Here is a 20,815-nt window from a genome sequence, read left to right as displayed (position 1 = left end):
TAAAATGTCATTAGGAAATATTTACAAAATAAATAGAAATACAGTAGGACATAGATAATGTTCCAGTATATGTTTTTTTTAAGTCAACATACATCCCACAAGGATCCTTGTGTGTGATTTAGTGGTCCCTGTTTGTGTTGGAGTTTGACACCACTGTCAAAGAAGGAACAGAAGGAATCTGTGTCCAGGTATATGGCACCTGACATCCCTTCCAAATCTGAAATTTGGTGATAGCTCGTTAAAGCAACTTTGGATATATTTGTCCCTGGACTAACCCCTGCCCCTAAGACCGAACATGGATACTGACTATCGCCTTCTACCTTGAGAATTTTCTTGATTTCCCAGTTTAGAAACAATTGAATGGGCATGAGTTCAATCTCAAGAACTTCCCTGTATGGGTCCGTACTGCCACCTGAAATTTCTACTGGGAACCTGGATGTCTGAATTGGATTCATTTCTAGCCTAAGGCTCTCCATTCCTATGTAAGCATTAGGCTTCTATAGCATGGAACATGGAACCGTTTCACACAACACAGAATAACAAAAAAGTTTTTGCCTGAGCCTTATAGTTCCAGGCAGGTGTTGAAGAACATCAAATTGAGACTCCTTAGATCCCTTAAGTTCCTTTCTTGAGCTAGGTGATGCAGTGGATAAAGTACAGGGCCTGCAATCAGGAAGACTCATCTTTCAGAGTTCAAATCAGGCCTCAGACACTTACTAGCTGTGTGACCCTAGGCAAGTCACTTAACCCTGTTTGCCTCAGTTTCCTCATCTGTAAAATGAACTGAAGAAGGAAATAGCAAACTACTCCAACATCTTTGCCAAGAAAACTGCAAGTGGGGTCACAAAGAATTGGACACAACTGAAAACAATTGAACAACATAACAAGCCCTGTCACTTCTTGGCTCCATTACCTCTTCTGATATTTGAGTAGATTCCCTGCCTCTTCAACATCTCTGTGATCTGTCTCTTGGCCTTCTTTCTCCAGGTTTTTGTAGTTCATTATATTTTAGGGCCCACATGTGGTTCAGTATTGCTCCAGCCTCTCAATTGAAGCTTATAGTTTCTGTCTCTAATACACTTTGTTATGGCCACTGTCTATAGTTATTCCTGTTACCTCTTTCCTTTCCTTTCCTCAGAAAAGTGTTTACTACTCTTCCAAGGAGACAGCCAAGTCCAACATGCTTCCTGGTTTAATGAACACGCTTTTGGCTCTTTTGTTTTAGTGTAGCCCACATCTTCACCTGGCAGGATTACCAAAGTGCCCTGTCAGGTGTCTGTGAAGTTTCCTTGTATCACCTAGAAATCACTCACCAGGCATTTACTATTTATTATTACTTACCAAGAAGCACTTGCTACGTCAGGCGCTATGGTAAACATGGGATAATTCAAAGAAATCAAAAACACTGTCCCTGCCCTCAGGAAGCTGGCATTCTCCTGTGGGGAGAGAACAATATATAAGCAATTATAAAAGACATAAAAGATAGTATCAGTGGTGGGTAATCTCAAAGTCGATACTAAATGAAGGATTGGTAAAGTCCCTTTCAGTAGATGAGATCTAAGTTGAATCTTGAATGAAGCTACAAAAATCAGGAGGCAGAGGTAAGGAAGGAGAGCATTCCAGGCACTGGGAGAAAATAGTGAAAATGCCCAGAACTGGGAGATGGTACGTCTTGTGGGAGGAACAGCTAGATCATAGACTGCATGGACAGAAGTCAAGTATAAGAAGCCTGGAAAGGTAGAAAGAAGGCAGGGCCTTTAAAAGCCAAAAGAGAGTTTTGTAGTTGATCCTGGAAGTAATGGGGAAGCATTGGAGTTTATGGAGTGAAAGGGGAGGTGATGCGGTCAGACCTGTGTTTTAGAAAAATGCCTTTGGCAGCTAAGTGAAGTATGACCAAGAATGGAGAGAGATTTGGAGGGGGGGAAATCAACCAGAAATCTATTGCAATAGCTCAGGCTTGAAGTGATGAGAGTCTGCACCAAGGTATTGGCTGTGTAAATCAAGAAAGAGAGCACACACAAGATGTTGGGAAGGTAGAAGTGACAGTACTTTACCACAGACTGGATATGTAGGGTGAGCAGGAATGAGTCATCCAGAATAAGACCAAGGTTGAGAGCTGGGGTGACTGAGAGAATGGTGGTGCCCTATACAAGGGCTTCTTAAACTTTTTCCACATGGGACTGCTTTTCGAATTTCAGCAGCTATTCAGTGGTGTTGATTGGCCTGAGGGCATGCACAGTGCAAAGTGTGCATGCTCTGTGTTCAGAGCCAAGGCTTCAATGAAGTTTCACAGTGCAACACAGGCAAGTGCTGCTAGTGATACCTCTGATTCATTATGTTTGATTTTTAATTAATTTTTTGTCATCATACTCTTCGTGCTCTTGCCCAATTTTGGGGAACCCCATATGGGGTTGTGACCCACAGTTTAAGCCAGTGGTGTCAAACTCAAATAGAAACCAGGGCTGCTACACTGTACATAAGGATCCCTAGGGGCACCTCGTTACCTAGAACATTAACTATGTTTGGAAAACAACTATCAATACTATCTGTTTTACTGAATTTTAATTGATTTTGTTAAATATTTTCTGAATACATTTTAATCTGGTATGGGTTGCATGTGGTCCTGCAGGTGTTTGATACTCTGCCATAGGGAAGATAGGAAGGTAACAACTGCATTTTTGGACATGTTAAGTTTAAGACATCTACAGGATATCTAATCAAAATGCCCAATAGCAGTAGGTGATGTGAAACTGAAGGTTAGGTGAGAGGTTAAATCTGGATAAGGAAATCTAAAAATCATCAGCATAGAGATCACTGAGCAAGATGCTATAGTGGATGTAAAGGGTCCAGGACAACAGAGCTTTAAGAGACACCCACAGGTAGTGGGCTTGACCTAAAACAAGGACCACACTTGAGGACCTAGAGGGCCACATATAGCCTCAAGGCCACAGGTTCCCCATCCCTGAAGAGTAACCCAACATCGAAACCTAACCTGACAAGAAGCAGTCAGATATGTAGAACAGACCAGGAAAGAAACAGTGTCACATAAACCTAGAGAGGAGAGACTATACAGCAGGAAATGTTTTTTTAAAAAAAGGGTCAGAGGTTGCAGAGAGATCAAGAGGGATGGAGACTAAGAAAAGGCCATTAGATCTGGAAATTAAGAGATTGTTGGTAACACTGGAAAAAGTTGCATCTGTTGAGTGATACAGTCACAAGCAAAGCTCCAGAAGGTTTAGAAGAATGAGCAGAAAGGAACTATTTATTGTACTTTAAAGAGTGAGAAAAAAAGGATGAACTATTTAAGAACTGCTACAAGAGGAAAGAATTGGAATGAATGAATGAATAGATAGCAGGCATGTTTGGATCAAATTGGAGTTTTGTTTTGGTTTTTTCTTTAAGGACAAGGAAGATGTGACACATTTGTGCATGAAAGGGAGGCAGCCAGTACATAAGGGAGAAACTCACAATCTGAGTGGAGATGACAGAAGGAGCACTCTGTTAGAGGACATGGGATGGAATGAAATCAAGAGTCCATAGAGAAGACTTCAGCTTGATTCTTTCAAAATGGCTACTTTGGGTGAGACAGGTGAATAAGGTGATATTAGAGAACACCTATGAGTAATATCATATTAGGAGGAGGGGGAAAAAGGAACCCTTGCTAAATGATCCTGATGTTTTGGTGAAATATGAAGCATAGTCCTCAACTCAGATGATGGGAGGAGAGGTGCTATGGAAGGATGGAGGAGGCATGAAAAGGTTTGAAATAGTCACTGTGGTGAGTAGGATAGTGGATTGATTAGGGAGGTATGAAAGGATTGCCTTGCTGTGAGATATTAAAAGGGATTCAGGAGACAGAAAAAGTTTGCAATGAAAACTCTGCTTCAATCAAATTTGCCTAGCCCTAGCTCCTAGCTGAGATGGGGCACCTGAATTCCAATGACCTCTTCCCTGACCTAAAGGGGCTCTGCTATGTGATCAACACCTCCTATTGAATCTCTTGGGACCTGAAGAAAACATGCTTCTTATCATTTGCCAGACTCCCTTCATCCATTCAAGTGTCTAGAAACTGGCCATTACCCAAAGCTAATCCATGCTTAAAAACAAACAAAAAAACCCTAGAAACACTGGAGGGTGAGGAACAAAGTTTGGGAGGAAAAGACCTGGTTTCCATTACATTTATATCCTTAGTGCTTAGCATAGTTTCCTCTGTGCATAATAAATCTTTGTTGAATGGGTTAATTAATGTGTCAGTGAGAGAATGAATTGCACAGATTATAGGGCAGGTCAATCAATATACCTGGGGTTTTCTTGTGTGCCTAGCAAAAGCTATATTGCCAAAGCATCTACCAATATATTTTTCTTAATTCTTTCAATAGGAACTTGCCATCACTTTCAGATAGACATTTTAACCTCTTCTGTAGCTAGCCAGAAGAGCCTGCTAAAGACTTCATTAGTAAGTTTGACTTCTTTTCTTCTCAGTGCTAATCCAAAACTTGACATGAAAAGTTCATGTTACACACAACATTAGGGAATAGGTGATTTCCACTTAATTTTTCTGTTTAACTGCTTGCTGACTGGAATGTTCTCATTCTGCCCTCTCCTACCCTCCTCCAATTTATAATGAACATAATAGAATCTTTCTTTGTTTCAGCATCTCAAAATGCTGAAAGAATAATAATAATGTAAATTAATTCACCCAATGTAACCATAAGTGGATTTCCTGTGGATGGATGGATTGTGCCTATGGAATAGCTGAAATCTAAGACTGAAATCAAAAGGAACCTCTGTAGGTGACATACACATGAATTCAACCAACAATATCTCAACAAAGAAATATTGAACACAAAGCTTTGTTTCTGGAAATAGTGGGGTATATGATGATGGCAAGGCAGGGCACTGCCAACAGAAGCTACGGAAGAATTACTTTTAGGATGTCATGATCTGGTGAATCATTTTAAGTTACGAAAGAAACATTAAAGACTATGGAAGATATAATAATACAGATTGTAAAAGCTTAGTATCAGATCACTGTCTTTCATGGTTTGACAACTAAACCTTTAAATGGCATAAGAATTGGACCATTCTCAAAAACCAGACTGTTGCTCAGTTAGTTGTGACTTGACTCATAAAAACATAAGAACCTAATTTTTAATAAATGCTGCCATCCCAAATACTCATTATCTCCCAGTTATTTGGAAAGCTTCCAAAGTACAGAGATCTGGCTGAGGAGATCAAAATCAGGTGGGGATAAGATAAGTTACATAACATCCTTCTCATCTTGTCTACTTGCTGGAGCTGTAGAGAAGATGCTTGCAGTGAGCCTGCAGTGAATGAGCTTACATCCTAATACTTTTATTCAACTATATGAAATCAGGTATTTTGTATATCTGTACAGTGGCCCATAGAACAGAACACAAAAGAATAAGAGCAGGATACTGACATTCCAGGACTGTTCCTATGCAAACTCTATCAAAACGATGAAACGAGTGAAATAATAGCAACTCACACTTGATATATGGGAGATTTATATTTGTTTCTGATAATAGCTCTGAGTAGATTGTATAAATATCATCATCCCCATTTTCTAGATAAGGAAACTGAGGCCCAGGAGGTTAACTGAGGCAGAATTCAAACCCAGCTCTTACTGATTCCACATCCAGCATTATTCACCGTGCCTTAAATTCATCATTCTCAACACTTATTTTTATTGTACATTATATTTTGAATGTAGAATGTATACAATATAAAGTTGAACCTAGCCACACTTGGGAATTATTTTGAAAGAGAACAACCATTGTTCAGTGTTTCCTTCTCTTTTATATTCTCACCTCTATTTCTTTTGTCTTCTCACTTTTTCCTAATAGTTAAATGAAGAAGGGAAAAATCATGGGCTTTGGGAATATCTGGTTTTATTGCTAGCTAAGTGGTTTGGGAGATGCAATAACTCTTTGTGCTTGTACAGTACAGATTAGCACAGTCATGGGGCCTAATTAGCCAGGTTGTTGCAGTCTAATAGATTTCTGTTTATTAGCACCCTACCTTTAGAGCCAAAGTAAAACTGTTAATAGTAATGCTTAACTAATTATTGCATTATTAAGTGTATTCAGGAACAGATTGTAAATACTATTTTTTAAAGTCTCAAACTGGCTTTGGAAACTCAGATGATTTGTAAATATTTTTCAGGAAGAAGATGTTTATTTAGATTCTGAGGTAGATGAACATATTAACTGGTTCCATCAAGAATATGTCAAAGCCGAAAAGAACTGGGGAGAAATTGACAACAGGATGAGCCAGACGTTGGAAATTCGAAGAAAGATGATTAACAACCAGACACCTTTGAAGGAGATTCTCAAAATGTTCCCTTTCTTGAAGTGTCCTTATCAGGTACATTTTCTCACTCATAATACTTTGTCATTATATTCTCAATAATGCTGCCCCCTGTCCGCTCTTGGTTCCTATCTGTAGCCACTGGATTGCTGTACAAAAACAGTCGTGTGATGTCTAATTTACAAGACAGGTCATTCACTTGAACTATTTCAGAGGTCATGCCTTAGCATGGTCTGCACTAGACTTCTAAAGCCCACTGTTGATTGTCTAAAACCATGACAGGGAAGCTGTGGCCTGAAGTCCACATTCTACTGTCTGTTCAATTTCGTGGCTGATTGCCACGCCTGTAATTGGGGAGGTCAACAGACAATTTATCTTAGAGACTCAAGAAGTAGAAGAGGTCTCAAAAGCCATCTACACCACCTCCTAGTTAGATCATGAATCCTATTTCTAACAAATAGAAACTATTTGTTATAGATATCTATGATGAGTAAATATAAATTAAAAATTCCAAGCATACATCAAACAATCTTTCTAAAGAATTGGCTGATGTGTCTTTTAAATATGTTATTTTCACTTTCCTAATGTGTTTTTAATAGTAAGAGATATTAAAGGAAATCATTAGTGTTGTGATGATAATCTTGTAATAAATTTGAGTGACAAAATTGTTAAGTAGTGGTAGGTGAAACCTCCCAGATTTTCAGTGAGTAGATTGACATTACTTTCTGAAAATATCTTAAGACATAGTTCACATGGCAATATGTTTTACATGACTGCACATGTATAACCTATGTCAAATTGCTTGCCTTCTCAATGGAGGGGTGGAGGGGAGGAAAGGAGGAAGAGAAGTTGGAATTCAAAATTTTTAAAAAATGTTAAAATTGTTTTTACATGTAATTGGGAAAAAATAAAGTAAGAAATACGAAAAAAATGTCCTAAGAGGAAGAATTACATTACCTTTTTGTCTTGTTTTAATAAGAACTTTGTGATTGTTGCTGTTTCCCTCTAGATCTCTGTTTTTTGTCAAAGTCTAGGAACCTTGAGCAATTGATTGTTAAGACAGGGCAGGAAAAAGTCTCTACATTTCTTCTCGGTTACATCGCTAAAGTAATCTTGCATGAATTTAACACATATCTTAATGGAGGAGAGCCTTAAAAATTGTATTTTGTTCTACTGAGTCAATTTTCTTTTTTTATTAACAAACCAATAATCATGTATACTCCTCAGCTATGTGAAGATGTGATCTGCTGTAGAATACTGGCTACAGAAGCTGACTTCCTTTCTTATGCTTTCATCAATGTTACATGTACATTTCTACAAAAATTTTATTGGAATTATAGGGAAGTAGACTTGTAGTTTTGTTGTCTTTAACATCACACTTTTTCAGTAGTAATTCCATCCATGATGTTTTCCCTATCCTCAAGTATCTCCCTGTCGCTGTTATCTCAAGAAGGAGCTTCTCTATTCCCTCTCCCCTCCACCTCCCATCCACTTTCACCATATGGGTTTCCTTTGGTCCAGAAGCTTTTTTCATCTTTGGAAACATTAGCTCCATTTCTTCTTCTTCATTAAACACATTGGGGCCTGAGATTTTAAAGTTCAAATATGATGGTTCCACTGTCCTTGAATGAAGAAAATGGGCTGTTAGAGAAATTCTAGCAGATATTTAATTTTAATTGCTGTTGTCTGGCTTTCACTTTCTGCTTTCATTTTTTTCACATCGGGACAATAATTAAAAGATTAAGCCAGCTTTTGCTCTTCTGCTCAGACAGCTAGTATCTGAAGCCACATTTGAACTTGACTAAAGTGTCCAGCACTTTATCCTCTGAGCCACCTAGTTGTCAATAGAGCAGAAACCTAACAGTTTGATTATGAGAGTGAGGATTTATCCATCTAGAGATGGGTAGGAAAAATCATATTTGCAGAACACTGGCTATAGTGGCAGGCAGGCCACTACATGTGGGTTTATTAAGTTCTAGTTCACAAAGAATGGATCAGATCATAGAAATTAAACTAAGATCCCTTTCTTTTTGGTTTGTTATGCTCCTATCCAGAGTTTACTCTGGGGAAGCCTCTGAATATAGTTCATATCTGATTTTCCATGTATGTGGGTTAAAGGAAATCCACATCCTGTACAAGTTTTCAAAGTATCAAATGCAAATGTAGATACAAGGAAGCCTCTTTTCTTCCCCCAAAAAAGTGTGTGTTCATCCTTCGTTGCCGAAGAAGCCCACGCCATCAGAGAAATAATGACATGACTTTGCACTTGACTTTGAAGTAGAGGAAATGCAAAGGACTCACATAAACATACGCAGAGACAATGCAGAAAATGAATAAGGCAGAAAATATAAAGGTCATTGTTTTTGCTTTTTCTTGGGTCCCCACTTCCTGGCACAGAGTAAGTGCTTAATAAATGCTTACATACTAAAAACAAATCATTTCTATTCTCCTTACTATTAAAAAGGCCTGACTTTTTTTCCTCCACAATTCAGACAATCATAGTTTGGATTCACATTGGCAGAAAACTGAACTTGGGGTTGCTAAATGGGCAACACTTTAACATTTCAGTGAATCTCTTTTAAACCCCATAGAGATCTATAAATATACATCCAACATTATGGTACTACCCCTGAGAGTATGAACTGTCCTCAAAGGTAAACACACTTGGGCCAGACTCCTAGATAGGCAAGCCCTGTTCCTGTTGAACCCATGCTATCCAAGTGACTCACTATATTAATGGGTTGTCCAAATCCCTTGCACCTCATATTATGCTCTTAATCCCTTGTTCTTAATCTGAAGTTCAATCTTTTTCATTACCAGAGGTGTTCTGCTGCCATTTCCCTTACCTTGAGAGAAAGCCAATTCCCAGAAGTCTTGAACTCAGGGTTACATACAGTGTGAGGTTTGCACATCCCATGAAATCCCTACTCTGTCTAAAAAGTTAGATTCCAAGATTGAATTAACCAGGAAACCTCTAACTAGGAGGCTAAGGATCAGGATCAACACTGTTCAGAAATTTACCTCTTGGATTAAATAAGTGAAGAACTCTGTCCATGTTCTTCTCCAGGAAATCTTAATACTGGTCCACTTCCCCTATCTGAGTTGAACTCAGTCTCCAGATGCCAGAAGTGGATTCAATATTCTCTAGGCTATAATAGTTACTAATCTCAATAGGCTCCTGACATATGAGTTGGGAGAATAATTGGAAATTCTGTCACATATTTGGCTATAATTGAAGGTAGGATTCAATATGAACATGTTGCCAAATGAACATGGGAAATTTAGTAGGTAGTCATCTAAGTAGGATGATACCATGTTTGAGCAGAGACAATCCTTTCGCTAATTTATCCATTAAGACAATATCCTGTCATGTTATGACTTAGGGTCTTGGAAAAACTAACATATTCTTTGGTCCATTGCCCCTCTGAAGTCAGTGAATCTTGGATCTAAAAAGGAGTACACTTAACCAACCTGACTCTCAGACAACATATAGTTTATCACCAGGTCCCCTGCTTGGTAAGATCAACCAGGGTTTGTGCCTTCAGAGAAAGCTTTTGAGAACTCTGCATATTATGAAGTTATAGAGGAAGACTTTAGTGGAAGTTTAAAACTACCAAGATTTCACACCAATAGATGAAAATTAATAAGATTCAAAAATCAGCTCACTTCTCAGTTTTGTATATTAGACCAACATTCCTTGTTATTAATATCATCTTGTCTTCTCCTTTTGTCAGCTGTTCAGAGAATTCCAACTACTCACCAGAACTGACATTTATAAGAAAACACGACAAATTTTGGAGACCCATTCAGAAAACATACTGACCTCTTTTTCAGTGGTGGAAAATCCAATCACAGCTATGCTGCATGAGAGAATGAAGCAGTTTACAGATGAAGACATCTTGAAATGTTAGTAAAAACAGCTTGGGAGAGTATTAGTGGCAGAACATACAGTACCAATCAGGTGCAACATAACCAATCAGGTTAAATGGATTATGATGCAGTTCAGTGAAGGAACTGAGTAGATACAACTTTACCTAAAGAAGTTTTGCCTCTTTGCGCTATTCCTCCCACCAAAAAAAAAAAAATGGCTTAGGAAAATAAAACCCCAGAAGTTTGAAAGCAGAATGTCTATTTTGTTTTCATTTGGGTTATAAACATGTTTGTTTTTGACAGATATGAAGATGACAGCCACATGTTTACTTCTACCAGATGTTTTTGGTGATGATCCCACCCTATTTGTTGTTCTGAATGAAGAGGTATGCGAATGTGTCAGCAAACATCAGTTATGCTAAAATACTGGCATATTTTCAGGGGAATATTTACTGACTGTTTATTGTCATTTTGAAGACAGAAAACGTGATTTCACTCCATTTTGCAAAATTAGTTTCTTAGATGGAAATTGAACATTCAGAATGAGAGGCTCTTAGATTTGATTCTCAGCTAAAGCCTTGTTTAGGTCATTATTATAATAGCTTCAAAAGCTCTTTAATTTAGAGTTGGAAGAAACCTTAGAGGTCCTGGAATTCAACTCTCTTTTTTTATAGATGAGGAATAGAGAGATTAATGGTCATGCAACTAGTGTATGGGGTGGGATTTGAACCCAGTTCTAACTCAAACTGCAATGCCATATTAACTACATAATACTGCCCTTTCTTGCATGATGCATGATCCTTAATAACATCATTTGTCTATTAAAATCCAACTTTTCCAACTAAAAATCTGTGGAAGGCTAGATTTTCTTCATATACTTTAGCCAAAACAACATGCTGCAGCAGATTTAATGCAGAAGCAAATAAGAGAATCCAGCTGTCTTCTAAGCCCAACATTAAAGACATGTGGAAAAATATGTAAAACAATGCCACTCTTCTCATTAATTTTTTGTTTTTAGAAAATAGTTATTTTTCAAAAAGACGATGTTTGTGTTAACATAGTGAATCACTCCATTATATATGTGCTATTATACATGTTACATATTTTTAAATTTTTAATGAATTTATATTTTAAAATTTTACTAGTTTTAATTTCTAAGACATAGATATAATAGATAGCTAGATATAATCCACATAAACTAAAGTTCTTTGGGGTCCTCAATGATTTTTAAGAGTTTAAAAAGTAATTAAGGGCTCTGGAAACCAAAAAGCTTGAGAATCATTGCTTTAAAGTGAGACAAGTAATTAAAACCACCTCTCATTCCATGGGATTTATTTAATGCCAAATTCGATAATTCTGACCATCTTTCCTATCATAATCCAGTTCAGATTGCAATTTGGCTTACTACTTTCATACATTGATAAGCAATAATCACTTACTTTTTTTTTATTCCAGGTGCAAGTGTCAACACCAGTCTTAAAAGTTAAAAACCCTTTCAACATCAATGCTTGTGAATTTACTCTGTATCTTGAAAAAGAAAAACTGACCCAAGTGAATGACTGCACTATGGCCCTGGCTGTTCTCATAGCTGCATTCCATGTGTTTGGTGTGCAGTACCCAAGAAGGCTGTATCACACACTGAACTTTTTAGACACATTGATCTTTGATGTGAGTAGCCCACATTTTCCTTCTATTAGAGAAATGAGAAATAATGAAGAACTTCATCAGCCACTCATTTAATAACCCCCAAAATGCCATCTTAGGAATGCCTGTAAAACCTTATTTTTAAAGGAGATCGATTTGTTGTGTAGGGGGCAGATACTAGAGTCTTGTTGACTATGTATATTTATATTAGAGAAGTGTTCATGGTATCTGAGTTTGATGCCTCATTCACTTTTTAATTACAATTTAAAAGATTAAAGTAATTTTTATGATATTCCATACTTCAAGGACTCTGAGATCTCACTGATGTGTGTCCAGACTGCAAGTCACCTAATGCCTTCTCATTCTGCGCAGTTCTTGCCTGTATCTTTCCACAGGGAACTGACCCAATGTGCTGGAAATCTTCCTTTCAGCTTTCCTTTCAGTATGGATTACACCTAGACTGTCGCATCTTATCACTCCCTCTTACTATATGACAAGGCCACTCCAGCATGACACAAGTGGAAAGAGAGCTGGATTCGGAGGTAGAGGACCTTGGTTTGAATTTTGATTTTTCCACTCACTATCGGTGTGACCTTGGAGAGCACTTAACTTATCTGGGCCTCATTTTCCTAATCTCAAAGAAATACTTATATTCAGGCTGAATTTTAACCAAGCTTAAAAAGTTAGAAGTTAGAAATATAGCTAACTTGTTAAAAGTTAGAAATATAAAAGGAAACTCAGTGGAACTGTGACTTAATTGAGGTGGGTATTCTACCCCAAGATGCAGATTGCTACTCTCCACCTCTTACCCCATGTGCCCAATCATGCTGCTCTACGCTTGTTTGTCCATGCCTTCTTTTAGGTTCACTACATTCTTCTCTAACTTCTTGTAATATCATGAGGATACCGATAGAGAATGTAGACTACCTAAATGTTGTATCCCTCCCCATGTGGCCATTGATAGGAGTAGGGACTGGTTCCATGATTTCATCAGTATCAGAAGCTTCCAGGGTCTCTACCAATGCCAGTCAGCACCTCCTTTGTAACTCATAGTCTCAGAGAGTAGCCTAGAACCCTGAGAAATTAAATGTTCAGATTCACAAAGCCAGTATGTGTAAGAGACAGGACTTAAAAGTGTTCCTGGTTCCAAGACCAGCTCTGTCTTCTTGAACACAGTCTTCTCCACTGAAAATATTTCTACCATAAATATCTTTTGTGCCAAGGTTTGCTCTTCTCTCTGTTCCTTTACTCTATGTGACTGGGTGAACTTATTTCCCTGTCCTTACCCTGGAATTTGATTCCTGTTTTAACAGAAAGTACATATGAGATCCTTGCCTGAGGTGCTGCTGTCACCAAGATTATCACATTGTCTTGTATAAGCTACATGTCTACATTATACGTACTATATCCCCATGACTAGATTGTAATCTCCCTGAGGGTAAGCACTCTGTTCTTCATCTTACTATCTCCATGCCATGCAAGTATTAGGCGCTTAATAAATGTTTGTTGAACTGAATCATATTGAGGTCTCCTTGTTGTCTTCTTGCTCACATAGTTTTATTTGAATTCAGAACTGTTTCCTGGAAGCATAACTCCTCTATCTTAGGGTACGTTTTAGTTCTTGTGGAATTGATAGCTACTGTTTATGTGCCCCTTTCCTAAGCCAGTATCCCATCACTCTACTGGACTTCTGATATTGATATACATCCTTTACTCTGCCCTGCCTGACTGGTTTCAACCCACCCTCTTGTCCACATATAGCTTAGCTGTCTGTCCCTTACCTTACAGACTTTCACACTTCTCTCTCAATCTTACTTCCACATTGGCCATTAGTTTGATTTTTTTTCTAGGCCTAGCCCCCATCCCATGCCCCAAACTCATCTGCTATCCTGCACCTGCAACTGGATGTTGTCCATAGTCCTAATGTATTTGTTGAGAATCATGGTTCCCTTCCTCCATTTTGTTACTGCTTATAAATTCTGAGATTATACTTTTTGAGGGTGAGAGGGAGGTGGGAGGTTATATATCAGGACTAACATATTTTTACCGTTTTGAAAGATGGTATTTCACCAAGGAAAACCACTTCTGGTATTTCCTCTTTATTACAAAAAGGGCATTGTTAGTTACTAGTTTGTAAATAACAAGATACAAAACTGGCTTGAAATCTGCTTTGCACATGTGAATGTGTCATAAATGTCATTTCCTGGATCATAGATCCCCTCCGGTAGTCTGGTGAAACCCATGGGCCCTTTCTAAAAATATGTTCTTAAATGCATAAAATAAGATACACAGGATACAAAAGAAATCAATTATATTGAAATAATTATCAAAATATTTTTTAAAGTTTAGTCACTTTAGATTAGATTATGAACCCTTGAATTAGATTTTACTTAATCTAAAAAAAACTTCTTAGGTTGAAAAGATGAAGTAAGATGTATGAAATTTGGGGGAAATAATAGCTATTCAGGACTTCTTTCACTGGAAAGTAGTGATAAATTTGTGTCATTAGGACTGTTTCTAAACCCAGAATTTTCAAATTTTCAATTTGAATTTTCAATTTTCAAAGGCTACACCAGCAGAGCACAAATCTGGTCAGTGATTGACTACTCTAAGTCTGGAGAGGTTTTTCACCTGGTTGACAAGTCAACTCTCACTAGAAGTTAATGAATTATTCAGCAATACCAACTCTCCAAAATCATGTACCAAGTCAAAGGAAGGCTGTAGTCTATATCAGTGTTGGGAGAGCCCACAGTAAAAAAAATCACAGATCCTTGTAATGTAAGTATAGAATTGCTTTGAGCAATTAAGAGAATCATCAATTCTTGCTAAAAAATGGTCTTTGTCTAATAATTAAATCATGAGATATTTCAGACAAAAGTATCAGTCACCAATTCTTGTTGAAAAGACACCCCTTTGTTCAAGAGTTCTTAATAACCTTCCTTGCGTCAAAGTCCCTTTTAGCAGGCTGGTGAATCCTACAGGTCCCTCCTTAGAATGATGTTTTTAAACGGATGAAATAAAATGCATAAGTTCATAAAGAAAATCAATTTATTGAAAGGAAGATGCAATCTTCTTTTTCATCCAAGATCACTGACCCTCTGGAATCTATTCATGGGCCACCTCCAGGCACCCCATCTTATCCCCACCCCCAAGTTAAGAGCTCCTACATTATTTGGTTATTCCAGAACAGAATATATAAATTATCTGCAATACATTATCATGATAGGCTATCCTTTGCTCCTGACTAATTTTCTTTTTTATTGTTCTTCCATGACACTATCTTCTCTTTCTCTTGTTTCACTCTCATCAGGACCCTACTATTCCAGATTTTATCTGTCTCAAATCTATATAACCAGAAATTTGAATATACAAATTCTGAACATGCAAAAAACAAATAAAAAAAACACTGACATCTGTGCAATGAAACGAATGGGGTGTTGCAAACTCTTTCCACTGACCTTGTTTTCTCTTTCCCAAAGACATTTCTGTATCTTAATCCTCTTCCCCCAGTTTACCTTGTTAACCAGTATGAAGCCTTCCAGAGCAGGGGACTCTTCATGTATGAGGCCAGGGCTCTAGGAAGCCCTTCATTGTTTTGAACTGGGGCCTAATTTCCCTATCCAAAGAGACGAAGGTGGCAACAGAGAGATGAGAGAAGACGCAGCAACTGAAGGCCACAGCAAGGTATGAGTTTGACTCATCTGGTTTCTCTCTGGTGCTTGGTGCTTCCTGGTAATGTTTTCTCTCTGAAAAAGTACGTTAAGATGGATCCTGAAGGAGGTGAAGATTCTCTGTCTCCTCTCCCCCTTCTCCCCTTTCTTGAGACATCCCAAATCCTGTAGCACTGCTAAGGAGATATATGGACGTAAATTGCATGCGCTACCATGATGAGTCAGATGAGACACAAAATACTGGTTGGAATAAATGAAACTTTGGAATAAGATCTTTCTGATCTATCTTTAATCCAGAGAGAAAGGCCCCAAGGTGGATAAATTTCACTGCCTATGATTAGAGAGGAACAGAATATCAGTTAAGTATAGGCAGTGTGAGAGATAACTGGGAATAATTTTAGACTTGTGACCCAGCCATCCATCTTCCATCTCCACAGCATGTGTCTGCTCTTCTGCTGTGACAACTCCTTAAAAAGCATACAAATGTGAAAAGGCGTCTCCAATTCAGATTTTATTTCATGTCAGAAGACATAACAAATGTAATTTGAATGTACAAATTCTGAACAAAATGTTTAAAAAAAAGTCATTAATGCAAATTCATGCAAGGAAATGAATGGGATACTGCAGGCTATTTCACTGACCCTGTTTTACCTTGTATTATGGCAGATGAAAAGGGCTGCTAAGAGACCCCCTCAGAAGTCTTCAAAGGAAGTACTATATTAGCAGAGCTGGAGATATCAAAGAAAATTTTACACTAGAAGATATGAGACCAACTAAGGAGAGAGGTAGAAGTTCCCCAGAGTTAAGACAGCATGCTACAAAGCTACTTCATATCTCAAACAAAAATGTACTTTGAACAATTTTTCATTCCAAGGAATAAGAAACTGCAATGGAAAGCTGATGAAGCTGTTCATCCTCTTCCTGCGAAGTGCATTCTCATAAAATAAAACATTACACCAGCTCTTAGTTTATAGGTAGTTGAGTATTCTCACTTAAAGTGCATCTGTTCTGTACCATTACATATTGAGTGCAATGTCAACACCTGGCAAAGAGTTTTGTAGAAAAAACAGTCCTTCCAAAAAGAAGGGCATTTTACATATGTCCCCAAATAACTGCTTTGGAAATTCATCTTCTTGATTCCTGAACATGTCCAATAGATGACTAAATCAGTATTTCTTCCATATACCTTCCCTTTCTAGCAAAATCTTGAGTACTTTCTGTCTCTCTCTCTCTCTCTCTCTCTCTCTCTCTCTCTCTCTCTCTCTCTCTCTCTCTCTCTCTCTCTCTCTCTCTCTCTCTTCCTCAGCTGACCCTGAAGGAATCCTCTTGGTGTGGAGGACTGTTGAAAGAAGGGAGATATAGGTCTTTTTCAAAGGATAGCACATCCCTCCTCAGCACTAGGACCTTCATCTCCTTTAAGCACCACGGTATCAATGACTCAGAGAAGAGCTTAAGTCTCATGAAAAAAATTAAAGATCCTTTTAAAAACTCTCCCCATACTAGAACTTCATTTACTCTTTGATAACAGTTGACTCCTACAAACCCCTGGGGTACTAGAGTGGAGCATTAGACTGATGCCATTCAAATACATTAGGTAAAGTTTTATTTCGTTTTTCAATTTCAGTTTTTATATACTGGTCTTTTGGTAAATACAGTAAAGACGCTGGTGAAAAAGCAATTTGCTTAACATTTCATAAGTCGTGCAAAAGTAAAAACACTGATTTACTTAAAAAATTAATTTTTACAACTGTTCAGCCCCAAGGAATTATTACAAGCAAGTAGGCAATTTCATGACTTGCAAAGTTATATTCAGCATAAATGTTGCAATTCAAAATATGGCACAAAATTAACAATAGTTATAACAGTCCCAACTGGCTAAACTCATAGCCAGATTTTGGCTAACTGGGTTTAAAGTTCATTTTATTTTGATTGTATAAAAAGGTTTCTGCAAATATTGAAAAAGAAACAGTGAAAGATAATTCAACGATGTTTACAAAATGCAGAAAGTTCATAATTCCCTGCCCCCCCATCTTTCTATACCATAAATAATCAACAATGTTTTTTTTTTCTGAAGCCTCAAAAAGGTTTACAAAGGTAAATTTAGCTCAATGAACAGAACTAAAGGATGACATCTATTACAGTACCTTAATAAAAACCCAAGCACTTCCATAATAATTCATGTATATCGTCTCTCAATGAATATAAATAATCCGGCAGCACTGATTTTTGACTTTGAACAATTCTTACTTAACAGCTACAACAGTCCTTGTGCTTTGAATAAGACATGAGCTTTAAAGCAGAAAAGGGATGAAATGCGGCTTTTGCTGTCCTCAAAGTTCATTATGCGAATTTTTCTCTGCAGCTTTGAACATCAGGATAGAGTTGAAGATTTTTAGAGCTGGTCCCAGCTTAATGCTCATAATTTTAACAATGTCTGTTTGAGTCATAAGCAGGAATGCTTCTCCATCAATTTGCTAAAAGAATGTAAGAAAAAAACCATCAACATGAATTAATCTAATACTTCCAAGTAGGAAATTTTAAGGAAGTCACAGAATCACAACATTTTAGAGGTAAGGGACTCAAAGGGACACCTCAGGAGTCATCCAGTCTAACCTATGCCCAACAAAGAATCTCACTACAGTAGGCCTGATAATTAGCTTTCTCTTAAAGACTTCTGTGAAGGAGAATCTACTACCTCCTGTGACAGTCTATTATACTTAAGCAAAGCTCTAACTGGTAAAAAAAACAAAACAAAACAAAACAACAACAACAACAACAAAAACCTTTTTTCTTATATAGCATCAAAGTCTGTCTCTTTGCAATCTCTATTCACTTCTTTTGACTATGACCTGTGGGACCAAACAGAGCAAGTTTCACCCTCCTTCCATGTGAGAGACCTTCAAATACTTGAAGATAGCTATCATGCTCCTTGGGTTTTTCTCCAGAATATGAACATTCCCTGCTTCCAAACTCCCATCAGTGTTCCTCTAGAGTCAGAGTTCTCAACTGGGAGTCTATGAAATTTTTTTTTTAAAATAGGGGGTGGGTGGTTTGGTAACTGCATTTTAATAAACCGATTTCCTTTGTCATCCCATGTATTTTATTTAACAATAGCATTTTGAGGAGGTTCATTGGTTTTGTCAAGTGATTTGGAAAGCAATCCATTAGGAGAAAAAGGTTAAAGAACCCTTGTCTACAGTAACAACATACTCCTGCAAAATTTTAGGTCCAAAACTAAATGGACAGGGTCCTATTTTGACATTAGAATAAGAGTCACTCAAAGTAAAGTCAAGAGGTCTAGATGCTTTGAGGATAATCCTAGTGAGAGACCGAGCCTGTTGTCTGAGGAATAACCCATCTACATATGTAAAAGGTCATCATCACTTAAAGATGAATTTTTTTTTTTGCCATGGCAACCAATGAAAGAAAGAAAGAAATCAAAAAGACACTGCCATAGATTATTGCATTTCCTACAGAAGTTTTAAGTCATACAAAGGAATTGCCACAACAAAGAAGATCAAAGAGCCCAGAACTCATTTCAGTGGGAAAAAAGTACTTTCCTTGCCAAGCACAAAAACACTGCAGCCAAGGACAATCTGGGTTTAAAATATAAACTTATCTGCAAAATTTTTACAAAGGTATTGGACTGGAAGATTACAAGAGGTAATCCTCCTCCTTCCTTCCTTCCCCCAAGTTCACACTGAAGCTCATACATTCTACCATAACGGTCCCTGGTCAAGCTCCATTTAATGCCTGTATTTTGGGCCCTCCAGGCTTTGGGTGAATTTAGAATGAATGTCAAAGATAACAGTTTCTCTTAGGAACAGCAACCCAGAGAGTCTTCCCCTCTCAGCTTGATTTTTTGTTTTGTTTTTAATTAAAGGGGCCAATCCTTAACTCACTTCTTAAAGAAGCAAGGCCTGTTCCCTGAATGGGCATTACCTAACTTTAAGTGAGTATCTGAAAAGGCCTCAGCCTAAAAGCACAAGGGTCTTCCACTGCGTCCTGGGCCATCTTTGGTCATCCTGATGACTATCTGGTCACTAGATCCAGATGACTCAGGAGGAGAAAGTGAGGGTGGTGACTTAGCACAGCCCTCCCTCACTCAGATCCAAGTTAACTGCAAGTCATGTCATCATTTCCCTGATGTAATGGCCCTCTTTGAAAATGAAGGACAAACACAACAAGAGGTACTATGCCACAACATAAGAAGTTTGGTGGCAAAAACAAGTCTGAAAAATACTTGGTGATTTGGAATTAGAAGACTTTGGTTTGAATTTTGGTTCTTCTGTTTACTACCTATAGGTAGTTAAGTGGTATAGCAGGTGGAGGACTGTGCTTGCAGTCAGGAAAACCTGAGTTCAAAGTCAGCCTCATAGTTACTGCTTGTAAGACCCCAGACAAGTCACTTAACTTCTGTTTGCCTCAATTTCCTCAACTGCAAAATGGGGATAATAATAGCACCTATTTTCTGGGGTTTTTGTGAGGTTTCAAATGAGATACTATTTATAAAGTACTTAACACTGTATTTGGCACATAGAAAGTACAAAAAATATAATTAGGTACTTGTTAATTACCTAATTGTTAAACTGTTAATTTAACATTTGTTAAATTGTTAAGTAGGTACTTAATAAATGCCTGTTTCTATCTGCAGCCTTGGTTTCCTCAGATGTAAAATGATGGGGCTGGATAATTTCTAAGGTCCCTCCCATCTCTAATCCCCTTGAAATTACCAATTTCAGATTTGTGAAAACAAAAGAGTAACACAGGTATATTCCAACTCATGTCACTGATTCTCAAAAAAGTGTCAGTAAAAAATGTTACAAGGAGAAAGTTACAGAGTTATTAGATCACCTAATTGGCATGCGTAGATGACGGTATGGCTGGAGAGTTTAAACATTACAGTGAGGTTTAGTTGTAATGTATCAATAACGTTATTGAAAAATGAAGTAATGTTATTTTGGGCATACTGTAGTTGAAAAGCAGCAAAACATTCCGTACTCTGGAAAGAACTGAATTCCAGGCTACTTTTTTAGTGTTTTTTGAAAACAGGGATGGCAGCACTGACTGCAAGCAGAGTACAACCTAGGTTTAATTTCACTTCTACATAGGGGACATTGGGCAAATCATTTAACCTCCCTGGGCCTCAGTTTCTTCATCAGTAAAATGAGGATGCCATACAAGATGGCCTTGGAGGTTCCTCTAGATCTATGACTTGATCTTAGCATGCATCACTTTATCTGTGCTTATCTTACAACAGCTCAAAGCAACAATTCTGTGCATGGGCTGTGTTTGGAAAG

General features: G+C 37.7%; 2 protein-coding genes across 7 annotated transcripts in view; one reads left to right on the top strand and one right to left on the bottom strand.

The window, feature by feature from the left end:
- The window catches only part of SAMD3 (sterile alpha motif domain containing 3), a 55,017-nt gene extending 42,874 nt beyond the window's left edge, over nt 1-12,143 (top strand). Inside the window, exons 7-10 of the mRNA XM_072643308.1 lie at nt 6,187-6,387; nt 10,065-10,236; nt 10,504-10,586; nt 11,656-12,143. Of these exons, the coding sequence (XP_072499409.1) occupies nt 6,187-6,387; nt 10,065-10,236; nt 10,504-10,586; nt 11,656-11,940 (741 nt within the window). The 3' untranslated portion in view covers nt 11,941-12,143. The remainder of the gene's footprint in view (nt 1-6,186; nt 6,388-10,064; nt 10,237-10,503; nt 10,587-11,655) is intronic.
- A 4,958-nt stretch (nt 12,144-17,101) lies between these two features.
- The window catches only part of L3MBTL3 (L3MBTL histone methyl-lysine binding protein 3), a 153,321-nt gene continuing 149,607 nt past the window's right edge, over nt 17,102-20,815 (bottom strand). For all 6 annotated transcript variants that reach the window (XM_072643302.1, XM_072643307.1, XM_072643303.1 and 3 more), the window contains one exon: nt 17,102-17,989. In XM_072643302.1, coding sequence (XP_072499403.1) covers nt 17,846-17,989 — 144 coding nt within the window. In that variant the 3' untranslated portion in view covers nt 17,102-17,845. The remainder of the gene's footprint in view (nt 17,990-20,815) is intronic.

The sequence above is a fragment of the Notamacropus eugenii genome, chromosome 2, assembly GCF_028372415.1.
Source record: "Notamacropus eugenii isolate mMacEug1 chromosome 2, mMacEug1.pri_v2, whole genome shotgun sequence".
NCBI lineage: Eukaryota > Metazoa > Chordata > Mammalia > Diprotodontia > Macropodidae > Notamacropus > Notamacropus eugenii.
This window is presented reverse-complemented; position numbering and strand designations above follow the sequence as displayed.